Genomic DNA, 15,772 nt, shown 5'->3' with positions numbered 1-15,772 from the left:
GGTATGAAGAAATTAGCCTGGCTCAGGGTAAAAGAGGAGAAGTAAGTCAGAACGGTTCTGAGCACTAGAGATGGTGCAAGATTGGCAGACGCCTGGGTGGCATGAGAGGAGGGAGAGGCGGGCATAGGTAACCCTGAAAGGGTTGAGGGTCCTCCCAGTCATGAGGAAGGAGAGATGTCGGAGAAGCTTTAAGCAGGATGACCAGGAAGAGCCCACACGGGGCTGTGTCATAGGAAGCTGCAGCCTGCCAAAGCCGAAACGAGGTGGGTGAAGTCACCAGAGCAACGAGACCAACGCCTCATGTAGAGTTTGGGTCAGCCTGGTTGGCAGCAGCAAAGAGCCCAGAGGCAGAGTCCTTCACAGGAAGGGCCTGGCCCACAATGGGCAAAGCCAAGGTGCCTGTACAGCATTGTTTTGTGGAAGCCGCCCAGGTGGGTGGTGTGGGCCACATCCAGATGCATAATCTGGACAGGGTGTCATCTGCCTTGGCAAGCCTGTGCCCAGATCTGCTGGGATGACAAATCCAGCTCCCTGGTGACACTCTAGTGACAGTGCATCCTCCACTGTAGTGCCAGGAATGACAGGTGTAGGGCAGGGGCAGGGGGCAGGGGGCAGGGCAGGGGCAGGGGCAGGGGCAGGGGCCAGGTGGCCTCTGTGGTTGCCTTTCCTGACCTCTGAGGGAGGGGCAGTGATGGCCTCTCAGAGGTGGATTGTTTGAAGGGACATATGTGGATCCAGGGCCCCCTCAGCATCTGCCTTCATATGGAGAGATCTTCAGGTGACTTCAGTTCCCACTGGTGTGTGATATGCGTTCAGACCCTTTGGAGCAGGGCTGTCAAGGGACTACTTCAGCTTCAGTTGTATAGTGTCGCCTCTCCAAGGCCACACCCTTCTCAGGAGGCACCACACCCATTGACAGACAGATCAGCAGGCCAGACCTGGACATCTCCCAAGTCCTGATGCTACACTTGAATGGGCAAGCCTGTGGGTCTCTGGTGGTCTCCAGCCAGGAACTTAAGAACAGCTGTGCAACCCAGGTTTTTTTGAGCAACCTCTCTGCGTGGCCAACAGTGTCACAAGAACCGTCCAGTCTTGGTCTCCTTTCCCTCATGACACAGACTGCGGTGACCAAGCAGAATGGACGGCAAGGCCTCCCACCAGGAGGGGTTGCTCAAAGCCAGCATCCCCCTTCCTGATCCTCACTGCCCACCTACCACCATCAGCTGCAGGCACCAAATTAGACAGGCAGAAGCAGGGACCTTTCTCTTGGATGAGCGACGTACCTCCCGCAGCTCCAGCTTGCCCTGCAGGCGGAGCAAGCTGTGTGTCATCCTGGCCAGCTCCCTGGCCAATGTGTCATTGGCCTTCTGCATGTGCTCCAGCTGTCCCCGCAGGAGGGTGTTTACTTGGGAAAGGCCCATGCTCCTAGATGGACAAAACCCACAGCTTCATGTGTGGTGACTTCCTAATGAAGCACACCGAATCCAGGGGGCCTAAGCCAAGGAAGGGGTCTAGATGGTGCCCCGAGGTTCCTGAACTCCGCTCAGGGGCATGGCCCCTGGTTGCGCTCCCAAACAGCGAAACCAATGTCAATGAGCCCCATGTGAAGCCAGCATCGGAAGAACTAGCCCCAGGACCAGCTCAGCATCCTCTTTGCCCCAAGCTCCCCCTCACCCCTAGCCACTCCTCTGCCCGTGAGAAGTTTACAGGGTACAGGAGGCTCAAAGGGAGCCTTGGAGGGGCAGGCTGCCAGGAGCTGGGCTCCTCTGGGAGATGCTGGCCCTCTTGCCAGCTCTTCAGGCATCAGGCTTCCCTGAGGCTCTTCTCCTCCCCCCACCCCCTTCCAAAAATGGGTTTTCAAAATGCTCTTCAGCATTTTCTTCCTTCGCCAGATTCCTGAAGGATAAGCCAACCACAGGATGTTAGTGATGGCAAGATCAGCTCAAGTGGGGCTCTAGGGCTGTTTCTGGGACTGGGGTGTGGCACAATCTTGCCAAGAATGAACAAAAGGGCCTGTTGACATCAGAGAGGTTTGAAGCCAAAAGTTCTGGAATTGCGGTTGGGATGGTAAGCAGAGCTAGAGAAGGGCACCCAGGATTGTGTGTGGCAATGGCTCACGGTTGACTGTGGTAACCCACCAACAGTGACGGCCAGGCATCGCACTCAGAGGAAGGGCTCAGGGAGCCCTTGGCAATGACTGCGCCTTGGGAGGCTGCCCATGGGCCCAAACCTATTTGGGAGGGGGAGTGAGAGATTTCCCCCTCAGATGACATGGATGCTGCCATGTCCAGAGTGTGGGAATATATACGGAGGGGTGTGGGCAGAGGACAAGGCCACTTCAAATGCCACTTGTAGGTGGCCTCTCCTAAAGTCCCCTGACCCCAGCTCTGGGATATTATGACTTCAAGCCTCTCGATGTCTTTGCTTCCTGTACTCGGGGTGAAGAGGAGTCTCACTCACCCAGCAGTGATGGGAGAGCTCTCAGCTCTGTATTATCCCTGGCCTATGACACAGGGATGAGAAATTGCATGTGGTCTCCAATGGGAAGCAAGAGAGAGAGCACAGCATGGTACCCAGCTCTGCTTGCTACTGGCCCTTTCTTCCCAGGATCCTTCCCCTGCGCCAAATTTTTACAAATGTTAACCCAGAATAGCTTTGGTGGGTTGGCCAATGGCTGCAAGGCGTAGCGCGGTCTGCCCCCTCTAGGATGATGACTGCACTCCTGCAACCCAGACAGCCTGTCCGTTGGGTCTCACCTCTGCTGTGAGACCTCCAGCCGGCTAAGTGCCTCCTCCAAGTCCATGCTATGCTCCAGTTCTGACTTCCGAAGCCGTGCCTCAGTGGTGTCCAGGCGGGCCTGCAGCTAGGAAGGAGTGTGAGCCCATCTGGTCAACCTCTTTCTGGTCAGCCAGGTAGGACATCTTTGACATAAAGCCCACTCTGGGCAGAGGCAGAATACAGGGCCTCCCAGGGTCCTGTTCATCCCCTGCTTCTCTGTCCAGGGCCTGCAGCCCACAGGAGGGGGGGGGGCGAGCATGCTGGCTGAGCAGATGATGCTTGGATCCTAGTAGACCTGGAGATTCTATGGGAGTGGTGGGGTTAGCAGGAGGCAGGGCTCTGGGGGTCCCTGGAGACACTTCAGCCCTGGCGGCTGGAGCAGGGACAGGTGTAAAGCAGGTTCTGCCATGCCTCCACGGGGCATGAATCTGGACCCTTCTGACCTGACCTATTTCCCAAGTTGCACCTCCCCTTTCAACCGTCATCCTTACCAGCTGGGAACTAACTCGCATGGTGCTAAGTCCCCTTGCTATGAACACAGAGCATTATCCCAAGGATTAGGAAAAGAGGCTGAGGACAGTGTGGGTGTCAGGAAAGCACACCCGAGGCCTACTGCCAGAGCCATTACTACCGTGGGAATCTGAACCCAGGTCCTAGGAAATCATGGGGCCAGGGAAGGAGATACAAAGAGCAGGGGATGGAGGATGGGACACAGGAGTGGACGATGGCCAAGGGTCAGTCACCAGCAGTGTGACCATTGGGGCCAAAGAACTCCAATGATAAGGGATTGTAGCATCATCTGGGGAGGACATGCTGGACACCATTCACCTGGTCCCACCTGTGTGCTGGGGAGTAGTTTGGGGCAGGGTCTTCTGGCACTTCCCATCTAGCTGGCTGTGAGCTGAGCTCTGACTCATGGCTTACTAGTTTACTACTCTTACGAAGGACATCTGCAAATTCTATTCCCTGAAGACCATTCCCAGCATCTCCTGCCCTGTGCTAGGACGATCTCTACCCCCAGAATGCACCAGGGCAGAGGCTCACAGGAAGAGCTGCCTCATGGAGCTCCTGAGCCACATCATCATAAGGGGGTCCTCACGGTTTTCTTAGACAGACTCTTAGGATGGGGGCTACAGAAAATAGCATTTCCCATATGGATTAGTTGGGTGGAAAGGGCATCAGAGAACTGGGACCCATTGGCAGGTGGGCACTTTAGGGCTAATGTGGTTGTACTAGGAGGCGTGGCCAAGCATGGTCAAGCATGGTGAAGCCTGAAGCTTTTCACAGGTTTCTGATTACATCTCCTAGGAAGAGCAGATCCGGCATGGTTGTATAGCCTTAGGGCAGTAGTTCTCAACCTTCCAAATGCTGCCACCCTTTAATCCAGCCCCTCATGTTGTGGTGAACCCCAACCATAAACTATTTCACTGGTATCTCATAATTGTATTTTTGTTACTGTCATGAATCATAATGGAAATATATGATATCCAATGTCTCTGATATGTGACCCCTAAGAGGGTCACAAGTCCCATGGCATTAGAGGAATACTGGCCAGAGCTGAGCCTTTGTTACCTCATCTGTCCTGCCACCCAGAGCTCGGGCTGAGTCCAAAGATGGCCTGGGGACCGATGCTGGGGAGTCACTGCGTGGGCTGTTCTCCTTTATCCCGTACCTAGCCTGCCCAGTTCTGCTTCTAAAGCTTACAACTTGGAGAGGGTAATGCATGAAAAAGGCTCCTGCCTGGAAAGTGCCTTCATTTTAATGCCCGAGTTTCTCTATCTTCATAGAAAAGGCATTCTCTAGCCCACAGGGATCCCCACCAAAAACTCTGGCTGAAGCCTGTATCTCAAAGGTCACCCTCAGTTCTCCGGTTCTGAGGCCTGGCAGTAAGTAGGTGCATGGGAGAAAGAGCTGGGGGCTGGAGTGAGGTCTTTGTCCAAAGGCTCTGTCTGGAGTCTGGGGCTGTCCTCCCTGGATGTATATTCTGTTCAGAAGCTAGCTTTGTGGTTATGACTGACAAGGCCCTGGGACAAGCAGCTCATCACTGACCAGGCCATTGCACAGGACTCCTGGAGCAGATGGGATGCATACATCTGAAGGGGACCACTCCTGCTTCACACCTTTGGGTCTAGCCTCGATTTCTCCATCTATTGCCCAGTGTCTCGAGACTGGCTGATGATGGCCCTGCAATTATGATCGCTGGTCCTGGGAGGTGATCCCGAACAAGGGTCAGGCTGTGAGCGCTGGCCTGCAAGTACCAGCTGCACACTCACCCTCTGGCTGACCATGTGACACTTGCTAACCAGCTCCTCCCGCTCAGCATCTGCCTGAGCCAACAGGTCCTCCAACCGGGCCAGCTCCTCTTGCAGAAGCTCACTCTCCTCCTGTGCTTGGATTGCAGCAGCTGGCAGCTCTGGCAGTCCTGTGGTGAGCAGAACATCCAGATCAGGCCAGGGCTCTACCCAAGCATCGCACTGCTAGGCCTGTAGCAACAGGAGAGAGCTTCCATGAGGAACTTAACTTCCTCTCCTGTTGCCGAGCACCCTCCTACCATTGTTGCCTTTGGTAACCCTCCCTTAGACTCATGGGCAGGCCAAACTCCTACAATTAAAGCATGTGCGGGGTGGGGGGGGGCACTGGGTACCACCCATCCCGAGCAGTCATGACTCTGCTGCTTTGGGGTAACAGGGCCCTGCACACAATAAGAATGCTTTTTTTCAGATAAGCGGTGGTGTTTCTCTGTCCTTTCCACGCACCCAACACTAGTCTGGGGCTGTCTGAAGATTAGACACAAAGGGTCATCAAGACCCCTGCAGAAGGGAGTCATGAGCTCAACTGAGGGCCAGGGAGCCTGACTCCTATTTGGTCTCCATGTAGGGATGGATTCTTTGAAGCTGTTCCCTCAGTGCGATGATGAGAAAGCTACGTGCATGGAGCTGGATGAAGAGCAAAGAGAGTTCATGATGTCTGGGCTTAACCTAAACTGAAAGTGTCAACCTTTAGGATTTCCACTCTGGTGAAAAACAAAAAGGAAGGAGATGGATAAAATCAAGACACAGTTGCATAACGGTGCTACAACACAGAGGTCAGCTCTATTGATCATTGGTAACAGCCTCACAGCTGTCTGCATGACTCCCGGGGGCCCAATGTGGAGAGTGTGCTTGGGAAAAATGGGCTAGGAGAGTCTGGGATGGGCAGCAAGGGCCACAGACACTCCTAATGGCGTGGCTCCCACAGGCTCTGAGTCCTGCCCTCCCTACCCCCGCCGTACCTGAGCAGTTTGAGCATCCTCACCTGAGAGTGGCTCCCCCGCCAGGCTGCCCGATACAATCTCTCGGATACGGGCTGGCACAGGGGTGGGTAAGGCCCTCTGGCCTTCTCCACGCACAGTCAGTGCCCGGTCCTCCCTGCTGGCCATGGGGCTCAGGATGGTGTCTTCCAGCTTCTGAAAAACACCCCAGAGCTCTGGTTCGTGTAAGCCCTGGACAACCTGCAGGCAGGCCCTTCGCACAAGCTCACTGGTGTCAATGGGAGTCACCTCATGGTCACCTCAATGTAGCAAAAAGTCCTGGAGACAGCAAAGTGGGGCCAGGCTGGTCACTCAAGCCACATGCCTTAAGTCTCCCCGCCTGTGGGATGGGATTGTGCCAGTTGCAGGCATCGCTTTGGCAAAAATGAGGAAATCAAGAAGATGGCTATTTGAGAGGATTCCTAGCCAAGGGTTAGCACAGCTCACCTCTAAGCCCTTTCCAACGCTAAGCAGACTGGGCTAAGTCCCGGGCTGACTCAACTAAAAGGTGGGCACTTTCTCTAGCAAGTCAATAGAAAGCATGAGGCTTGTAATTGGCTGACCACAGTGTGTGGAGCCCTTTACCAGCGACTAAGCGGCTTGCTGGTCACTCTTTTCGGGTTAGACCCCTCTCTTGTGTTGAGCCAAGAAAAAGCTCATTCCGAACAGTTTCTTTGTCCATGCTGCGCTCTTTATCATGAGTGATTTGGGCTGGGCTGATTGAATGAGTTATAGACAAGTAGAAGCAGCTGCATTAAAGGGTACCAGGAGCCAAAAGCCTGGCACCTGAAGCTACGAGCTATTATACAATACCAGGCTTGACAACTGAAGTGTTCGAAAGAGCAACCGCGGGCAGAAACGGTGAGAAATTAAGGTTATAAGGAAGCGAGAACTCAGTGAAGAGCCAATGGGAAGAGACAGACAATGGGGGCTGCAAGGCTCTGAAGAATTTGGGAGAGCTACTGAGGGTTCTAGAGGCAAGGCTGGGCACCTAGAGCTGAGGGCACAGACAGGTGGTGCTCTGAGCCCAGAGCAGTCAACCTCTGTCTCAAGCACCTAAAGCTATAATAGAGCTTCTGACTGTGACGGCTTGGAGCCATAAGCCTCTTGCTCTCAAGGCTTAGTGCTGGGGACCTCTGGCTTTGGAAATTCAGGTTCTAAACCTCTGAAACTCAAGGTCACCAACACCATGGGAACAGCATCTTGCCTACCCAGGATTCCTACCTAGAGAAGGTCTTTGGGCTCTCAGATTCTCAGTATCAAGTTGTTGATGGGGGGCACATGTTTGGGGTAAGGCATGGGCGTGGGATTGACACCTAGTCAGGTCCTGTAGGCTGATGTGTTCTGTGTGATAGGGACGGAAGGGCAGACAGGGTGATGGGGATTAAGAGCCCATCTGCCACCTCTTGACTGAAGTGACTTTCACCGAGGCCTCCTAGATATTTGACACACTCCTCTTCTTTCAGACAGGGTTTCTCTGTGTAGCCCTGGCTGTCTTGGAATTCACTCTGGAGACCAACCTGGCCTTGACCCCATAGATCCGCCTGCCTCTGCCTCCTGAGTGCTGGGATTAAAGGCCTGCGCCACTGCCCAGCAGATTCCTCTCTTAGGTTAGCCAGACTGGAGTCATCCCAATACCCAGGTTCTCCTCGGCCCTGGACAGGGCCTGTCCTGGCTCCCCAGGACCCCTGCAAAAGTGAGACCTGTGAATGAGTGAGCCTGGTTAGTCTGCCCCTTGAGGCTGGGCAAAGACTTACTTTCCTAAGGTTTTGCCGTCCTCCCCTAGGTGGTCTTGGGAAGGTGCCCTCCCTTCAAGCTCCTCCAGAGGACCTCCCAGTCTTGCTCTGAGTGGGTGGTAAACAGTCTTCCTTGGGTGTAGCAGCTCCACTGGTGAGGAGCAGAGCTCTGTTTGCTCTTTCCTCCCAAGACCACCAAGGCCTCCGTCTCCTGCTTGTCTAAGAGTTATGGTTGGAAGTGCCCAGCCATGGCTGCCCTGTTTTTGCAGAAGGGGATCCTAAGGCCTAATGGGGTAGCAAACATCACCTCCAGGCCCCCCCAGATTAAAGACGTGATGCTGGCTCCTTTCAGAGATTCCCTCCAGGCCGGAAGGACCCTGCTTCCCTCCCTCCTCTCCCCGGAGCATCAGCGGCGCCACCCGCTAACGGGAAAGCAGCAGCGCAGCACAAACTTGACTCATTCCTAACGTTTACAGAGGGTCACTTATTAGCCGGGACGTCCCGAGAGGCGCTGGGGGCGTAATAGGTTCCAGCTGTGGCCGGGTGCCTGCGATGGGTCGACGCCCAGCCAGAGCAGGAGGGGTGCGGAGGGGGAGCGGGAGGGGCGCGTCCCTGGCAGCCCGCCCTCCCCTCCCGCCTCCGGTCCCCAGTGCGCGGGAGGATTGCTAGCGAGGGCCGCCCCGCCTCCACGCAAATGGAGCGGGGGAAGGGCTCGGGGGCTCTGCTACTTCGTGCAAGGAGGTTTGTGCTGACCCGGACTTGGATCCCCCCCCCCCCCGGGAACTTACCCGGGACCGCCTCCTTTCCTAACCCCAAATCTGGCCGGTGGTGGGGAGTGGGGCTAGAATTGTTTACAGCATATGCCCTACTGGCTTTGTCCATGTTGCCATCCATCAGGGGCCCCCCAGCCCGGGTGGGTCACCGTCATCTCCGGGGCCAGGTCTCTCCTATGCAGCCTGGTTCTGGGGAAGATTATAGCGGGCGAATGGGGGACCTGCATAGTCTCTTAGGGGGAACTTCTGGCTGTGGGACGGACACCAAGGTTTTGCAAAAGGGACTTCCATGGTCACTTTCCTAAAAGACCTCAGACTCAGACGAGCTGGGCCATGTTTGTTCCTTCCTATTTCTCTCAGTGTGCTCCTCGGCTTAACCCGTGCCGAATACCCTAGGGAGGCTACTGTTTGAGGGGACAAATGTCAGCGCCTCCGATTCTTCTGTGGTTGTATGGAGGGAGTCCCATCCAGGGGACTGGCCTCTACCTCGCTCTCTGGGTCGCAGCAGGACTCCCTTCAAGAGAAATGAGGAGGAGTCCCTGCGCCATCAATGGAACTCTTCATGCCACCGTCTGTGAACTTACAGAGTATGAAATGCAGGGTGCTGTTACAGGCCATCCTGGTTTCCAGAGCCCCAGGGGTTGTTGTTGAGTGAAGGATGGGGTTCAGGGCTGGAAAGGTGGGAGACTGAGCAGGAGGAAGGCCTGGGACCAGCTGCCTAGTAGGTGTTCTGTACCTGATAATAGGTTGGACACGCCCCCCCCCATGGGGAATGGAAACTGCTCTGACCTTGCTTGTTAACTAGCCTCCCTATCCTCCTGTGGCCTAGGAACTTCACACTGCACTTTTGCCCCTGTCTGGAGGAGGCTGCCTGGAACAGGGAGCTCTGGGGGTGGCGTATGTATCCTCGCCCATTCTGGATCTTCTCAAACACTGAGGGGGCAGTGATTGTGGATGGGGAGGTTGCGGTCAGGGGCAGGGCTCCAGCCCTCACTGTGGAGCCATATCCAGGAAAGGAGCCTCCAGCTTGGGGCCCTGGCCTATCCTTCAACCCTGCCCCACAGGCATGACCCTTCTAGTGTGCTCTTCTGGATTCGGGATGGTGATCATCCTGAAGGGGACTCCAGGCGACATCCAAGTACAACCCACTGGTAAGGAAGGGCGGGGGCCACTGGAGTCCAGACTCTAAGGGGCATGGCCTTGTGAGCTCTTGGTGCTCTGTCTGGGGTCTGGGCTGCTGTCTAGGTTGGACACAGGAAGAATTAAATGTGTCCCCTGCAGGGGCTTCTGGAGCAGGGTTTGGGTGGCGGCCTCTCATGCTATTTCAAACACTGGAGGCAGAATAGAGCACTCAGGGACAGATACTCCAAGTGGTCCCAGAGGGTAGCCCAACACTCTCCTTCCAGGCTGCAGGTAGAGGAGAAGAAAATAAAACAAAGCAAAACAAAAGCAAACAACCCATTAAACTCTCCGGGGTGTAATTGAGGAAGTGGTTTCCACTTTCCCAGTCTAACCAGAGCCAAGCAGGGACTGCAAAGGCCTGAGTGTGAAGCCTCCTAAGATCCCCCTTGGTGGGCTCCCTGGGGTCCTCTTACAGTGCCAGCAGCACTGGCCCACTCCCTTCGGGCCTTCCTGTGACCCAGACAGGAGGGGAGTCTGTAAGCAGAAGTGGCAAAGCTCGTGAGCTCATTTACGGCCTCACGCTCATGACTATGGCCACAGACAGGTGGACAGTCTAGATGTTGGTCCCCAGTGGAGAGCAGGGTAGATTTAAAAAGGAACTTAGCTGCTTCAGGTATGGAGAAAGGCAGAGCTCAGCCTTAGCTTTCAAATAAAGAACTCAGCTGCAAGCAGGGCCAGGACCCCAAATCTCCATTTAAAGCCTCCGAGGGAGAAGGCATTCAACAGACAAGGCCAGTGTAACTTGATACCATCACAGACTCTAACCTAGGCAGCAGGCAGGACGCAGCTGGGTGACAGAGAGCTGTCCTGTATCTCAACGCTGTGCGCTGTGCGGGGGTGGCTAGGCCTGCTGCTAATAGCTGGATGCTGAGCTCCAACAGTGCCCCCGTGTGGCCCCACTCAATACTGCAGAAAGCCTACAGGGCCAGCTTGACTTCTGGAACTGAGGCTGGGCTGGGGGCTCCAACATGACAGTGTGATTGGAGGCAGGTTAGGTGGGTGGGTGGAAGATGCTTAGCACTGTCCACTGTCCGGGAGCTGGTTTCTGAAGTCAGTTTTCCTGAATTGGAAACTCTGCCCTTCTCCCTCTGTGGGAAAACGGGAGCTAAGCAAGTTTAGGACTGCTGAGAAGGTCTGTGTTAGGACCAACTCTAGGTCCCCAAACACGTGTGGGGCTAGTTTTCTGGATATCCAAGTCTCTGACAGTTCCCTGCCTTATATGCACCTGGTTGGATGCTCGTGGACCCTCCTGCATCCCCTTGGCGGCCTGGCCAAGAGCAGGCTCAGAGCACTTTGGCCTCCTGCAGAGGGTTTGGTCGGTACCACTGGACTTGGTACCTAGTAACAGCTACTGTGTCTGACAGGCCGGCTTTACATCTGCCTTGATTGACACCCCTCACCCTCATCCCCACCCCCAACTGTACTTGCCAAGCTGGGGTATGGGCATTGCTCCTGGAGAAGAAGCATCTAAAGTCATGAGGGGCTAGATGTTGGAGCAGGAGATGAAGATGAAGGAAACAGATTACCCATCCGCCTCTAGCACAATGCTTGGCACCCAAACAGGCTCAGACAGGTTCTCAACACAAGTAATTGAAAGCTGTGTTGGAATGGCTGAAGGTATGAATCACAAACTACAAAATGACTCAGAGCAGGGAACGCTCAGCAGGCTGAAGATGCTGTCTGTCATGTCTGCTCCTATGTCCTGACACACAGGCTTCCTGGGGGGAAGGCGGCAGGCCTGCAGAGCAGTGTGCATAAAGACCCAGGATAAAGAACACGGGGTGAGGGGTGGGGGGGGGCAGACAGAAAGGGTGAATAGACAGAGGAGAAAACTCTGTCAAGGTGTGGGATGTCCCGCTGAGGAGGGTGGGGCCTGGCTCTGCACCATGGGTAAGAAAAGTGTGAGTAGAGGATGTGGTCTGTCTGGTCAGTGTAGTGGCACTGTTGTCTGGACATGTGGCCCTGGAGACAGATAGTGTGTCCTTTCGTGGCTGGCATGTGATTATCACTGTGGCCAGGCCACGCTTGGGCCACGGTCAGCTCCTGTTCTTTGGTGGGCCTGCATTCCTGATCTTTAAAGCGAGGAGTGACTTTGAAAGGGGGCCAGAAGGGGGATGGCTGGGTCCCTGGGGAACTCCAGAATGACAAAGCCAGATGAGAGCTCTGGATCTTTCTGTCCACCCCCAAGACATCTGGTGATCTAGTGCTCCAGTCACCCGGATGTAATCAGTAGTATTTACACAGGAAGTACCCATGAAAACCCTAGCGAGGGGCGTGGTGTAGATGCAGGACTGGGACAAGCGTGTACCCTAACAGCTCTACCTGGCATCACTCCTCTGTGGATTTCCCTGAAGGAGTCCTTCAAATCAGGGAGGTGGTCCCTGAGTGTTGCAAGCTGTTTGGGGAAACCTCAGATTTAGCCGGCCAGTCAGAGGGCAGAGGCAGCCTACAATGGTGGTGGTGTCCGAAGAGTTTCATCCTGTGAGGCTGGGCCCTGGCACTAGCCCTGGGTAGCTGATGTTAGACCAGGTGGATCCAGAGGGTTGAAGATCGGCTGTCAGCAGTTGGGAGTGAGAGCAGTTCCTATACTGTCTTCCTTTAAGCATTTGCCCTCACAGAAGAAAGTGGGAATGTTTAATACTGGAGTCACTGAAAAATAAGGCAGGCTCTGTAGAATTAGAGCTGGAGCCCACAGTTCTTCTAGAACAGCCCCACAAAAGGGAAACCAGAGACCCAGATGACGGATGAGCCCTCATCCTGTTGGTGCTCACAGCGGTTAAGCAGCTCATTGGTCCATGGAGGAATGACTTGGTGAGTGATGCACGGTTCATCCACAGGAGGGACTGTCACTCAGTCATGCTGTGACACGGGAGAACCTTGAGGACACTATGCTAAGTGAAATAAGCTGTCAGAAGGTTCCATCCATGTGAGGTTCCTACAACACCCAGAGACAGAGAGCAAGCTGGTGGAGCAAGCTGGTGGCTTCCAGAGTTGGTGTTTAATGAGGGTGACAATTTGAGAAGATGAAACCATTTTGGGGCTGGATGGTGAGAAAATGCCTTTGTAAGACTGGCCTGTATGCAAGTCTGTGGGGTGTTGTCTGAATTAATGATTGATGTGGGAGGGCCCAGGACATTAGGGACAATGCTACCCCTCGCTTGATAGGTGGTCCTGGGTTGTGTAAGAAGCCAGGCTTGAGCAAGCCATTAAGGAGCATTTCCCCATGGCCTCCAGGTTCCTTCCTTGACTTCCAGGGTTGATGGACTACAAGCTGTTAGATGCAATAAACCCTTTCCTCCCTGGGTCGCTTTTGATCTTGGTGTTTTATCACAGTAATAGAAACCCTAACTAAGACAAGAGCCCTAACTTACCAGCCAATGAGAGGAAGGGGCAAGTATCGCTCAGGGAGACACACTCACCCCTAGCTAGTCCAGCACTTTTTTGTACTTAACAGAACGTCCTAAGTGGCTGCTTTCCCTGCTTCAGGCCCCATGATATTAAAAGGGCAGAGGCATATGAGCCACCACCCATGTTCACATCCTGCTGCTATGGCGAGGCTGGGCCATGTATAGGAATGGGGGTCATTTAGCTCACGGGGCTGGAGGCAGTGCCTCTGCTGGGCACTGGTGAGGTGTCTGGCTATCTCCCAACATGGCAGATGCCACTGTGGGGGATGTAGGTGTGAAGGAAAACTGTGTGGTGTATGGAAAGAGCCAGAGAGTTCAGGAGCCGGATTTGCTGCCCCCCCTTTTTAAAAAAATAATAACAACTCATCCTGGAGGGAGAAAGAAGCCATCAATCTCTTCTGGGGCCAGTGCCCTATGACCTAAACGCTTTCCACTCCTCATTACCGTCACCCCCTAGACTTCCAGCTCCTGAACCCTTTGGGGGCACATTCAAACCACACCCAAACCATAGCAACAGCTTTTGCCAATAAATATGAAAATTTGTAATGGACAAGTTCCCAGAAAACTAGAACTTAACCCAAAAGAAACAGTTTGGAAAGTTCTATGCCATTAAAGCATCCAAGTCAAGGGTAGGAAAGCCTTCCACTCCACTTCCCAATTGTCTTAGACAGGGCCTGAGAGGATGCAGGAAGCTCTGTCTCCTGGTACACAGTGAGCCCTCCATTTCATGTGTAACTTTAGGAGTCTTTGAACTCACCGAGCCAATGTGTTCCCTAACCCTGCACTCAGGACCAAGCTCAGGGCTCTCAAGCCTGGTCCTTGTCTCCAGTTCTAGCCCGTGGGGCTCGGTGCTCTGGGACACCGTGCAGAGGCTGTTGGAGGAAGGTGTGCAGACGAAGCAAGGGGAAGAGAACTCTGGCTGGAGGAAGAGGAATACCGAGGAGCTCTTCCCAGCACAGGAAGCAAGTTGATGTCAAAGGCTATGCCCCTGGTCACGTAGGAGGCTTCCCCCACTCGAGCTCAGCCCTTCTCTGGGTCCCACAGTACCCTGTATGTAGCCAGAGGAGCTGGAGATCCATAGAGTCTTGCCACTGGTCTGATATGCCTATCTGGGTATCTCATGGCGCCTTCCTGCTGCATGCTCACCTGATGTAATTGCACAGAGATCTCAATCACAGCTGTGCAAATAGCAGGTGTGGCCGGGCACTCAGAACAGCCTCACCAGGCTCTGGATGACTCTCAGGTGACAGCTCCCCAGGGACAGTGGGGTTAGGTGCAGGCAGAAGCCCCCAGGACCCATGCCCAGAGAAGTTTGCATCGCTCTTGGTTTCTCCCTCAAGTCCACTGGCAAACACCCAGCCACTCACTCCCACTCTCAAGCCTCAAAGGAGACGATCGGGTTCTTACAGGGTCATGCGATGCTCAGATGTGCTAGGCTGTGAGATTTTGTGAGCCGTGGTGTGCTGGCCACTCTTTCTGAACCCATCATCAGCCTCGCTCTCAGTACTCAGCCTGAGACCCCTTCAGGTAGAGCTCACAGAGCGGCTTCTCGGCTGAGAGCCCCACCCAGGACAATCTCTTGTCTTGTTTCATCAACTGACTTATTTTTTTTAATTACATTTATTTATTTGTGTGTGGTGTTGGAGTGTATGTGTGTGCGTGCCATTGTGTGGAGGCCAGAGAACAAATTTTGGGATCGGTCATCTCTAGGGTCATCAGACTTGATGGCAACCCTCTTCACCCACTGAACCATCTGCTCTGTGTCACGGTCTGTCCTATGTGGGCAGATGTGTATGCCTATGTGTGCAAAGGTGCCACCATGTCATTTAGCCACTTGGTACCATCTGTGTGGTTACTCCTTTCAGGGGACCTGATGTACTGTTTACCTAGGACCACGTCAACCCCCTGCAGCATGGCTTTGAGGGACTGAGAGCTGGGTTAATGACCACTCTGAGTCATCAGGTCCATCTGGGGTACACTGAGATCCCCAGGGGACGGGGACTGCCCGGCTGGGGTGACGGGATGACCGCAGTGCAGGGAAAGCAGGATGTGGAGGCTTAGGAGGAGGGACAGCTGGGTGGGTAAGTAGGTGAGCTTTGAGGAATGGCAGGTGGTGAGGAGGAACCGGATGTGGGGGTGAGTGTCTTGCAAGTTCCATGAAGGTAGAAATGAAACTTCTGCAGCTTTCAGAGCGGGTATTGGGGATACCTCCAAATTGAAGTCCCCCTTCCAGCTCAGACCCAACTGCTCCCATACCTGGCTACCAGAACGGTGGAGCCCCTGTCGTTCACCCCACCCCCACCCCGCCCCACCTTGGTGTGTAGCCTGCAAGCCCAGGGCTCCAGAGAGGCTGGCCTTGTCTGGTCCAGAGGTCTGCACTTGCGCGCTCATGTTCACGCTGAGCACATGCGCAAGGAGAACATGCTTCTGGGAGGCGCAGCTGCACTTCCTGCGCATTCTAAGTGCTCTCAGGACCTGCTCTCCAGGGGTCACCGAGGGCAGCCACTCCACTGACCTGGATCACGGTGGCCAGCCCCGGCTGAGACTGCTCTGTGGCGTCCCCATCTTCAGGATTGCTGGACGTGGAGCTCATCCTGGGCAGGACTA

The 15,772-nt window shown here is 54.6% G+C and overlaps 1 protein-coding gene across 1 annotated transcript in view; it reads right to left on the bottom strand.

Annotated features, from left to right (window-relative positions):
• Nucleotides 1-15,772, bottom strand: part of Crocc2 (ciliary rootlet coiled-coil, rootletin family member 2) — a 54,884-nt gene extending 39,112 nt beyond the window's left edge. The window contains exons 1-5 of the mRNA XM_051190662.1: nt 15,681-15,772; nt 6,073-6,223; nt 5,052-5,200; nt 2,757-2,863; nt 1,284-1,425 (exon numbers count right to left, since the gene is read on the bottom strand). Coding sequence (XP_051046619.1) covers nt 1,284-1,425; nt 2,757-2,863; nt 5,052-5,200; nt 6,073-6,223; nt 15,681-15,758 — 627 coding nt within the window. The 5' untranslated portion in view covers nt 15,759-15,772. The remainder of the gene's footprint in view (nt 1-1,283; nt 1,426-2,756; nt 2,864-5,051; nt 5,201-6,072; nt 6,224-15,680) is intronic.

The sequence above is a fragment of the Phodopus roborovskii genome, unplaced genomic scaffold, assembly GCF_943737965.1.
Source record: "Phodopus roborovskii unplaced genomic scaffold, PHOROB, whole genome shotgun sequence".
In the NCBI taxonomy this organism is placed as follows: domain Eukaryota; kingdom Metazoa; phylum Chordata; class Mammalia; order Rodentia; family Cricetidae; genus Phodopus; species Phodopus roborovskii.
This window is presented reverse-complemented; position numbering and strand designations above follow the sequence as displayed.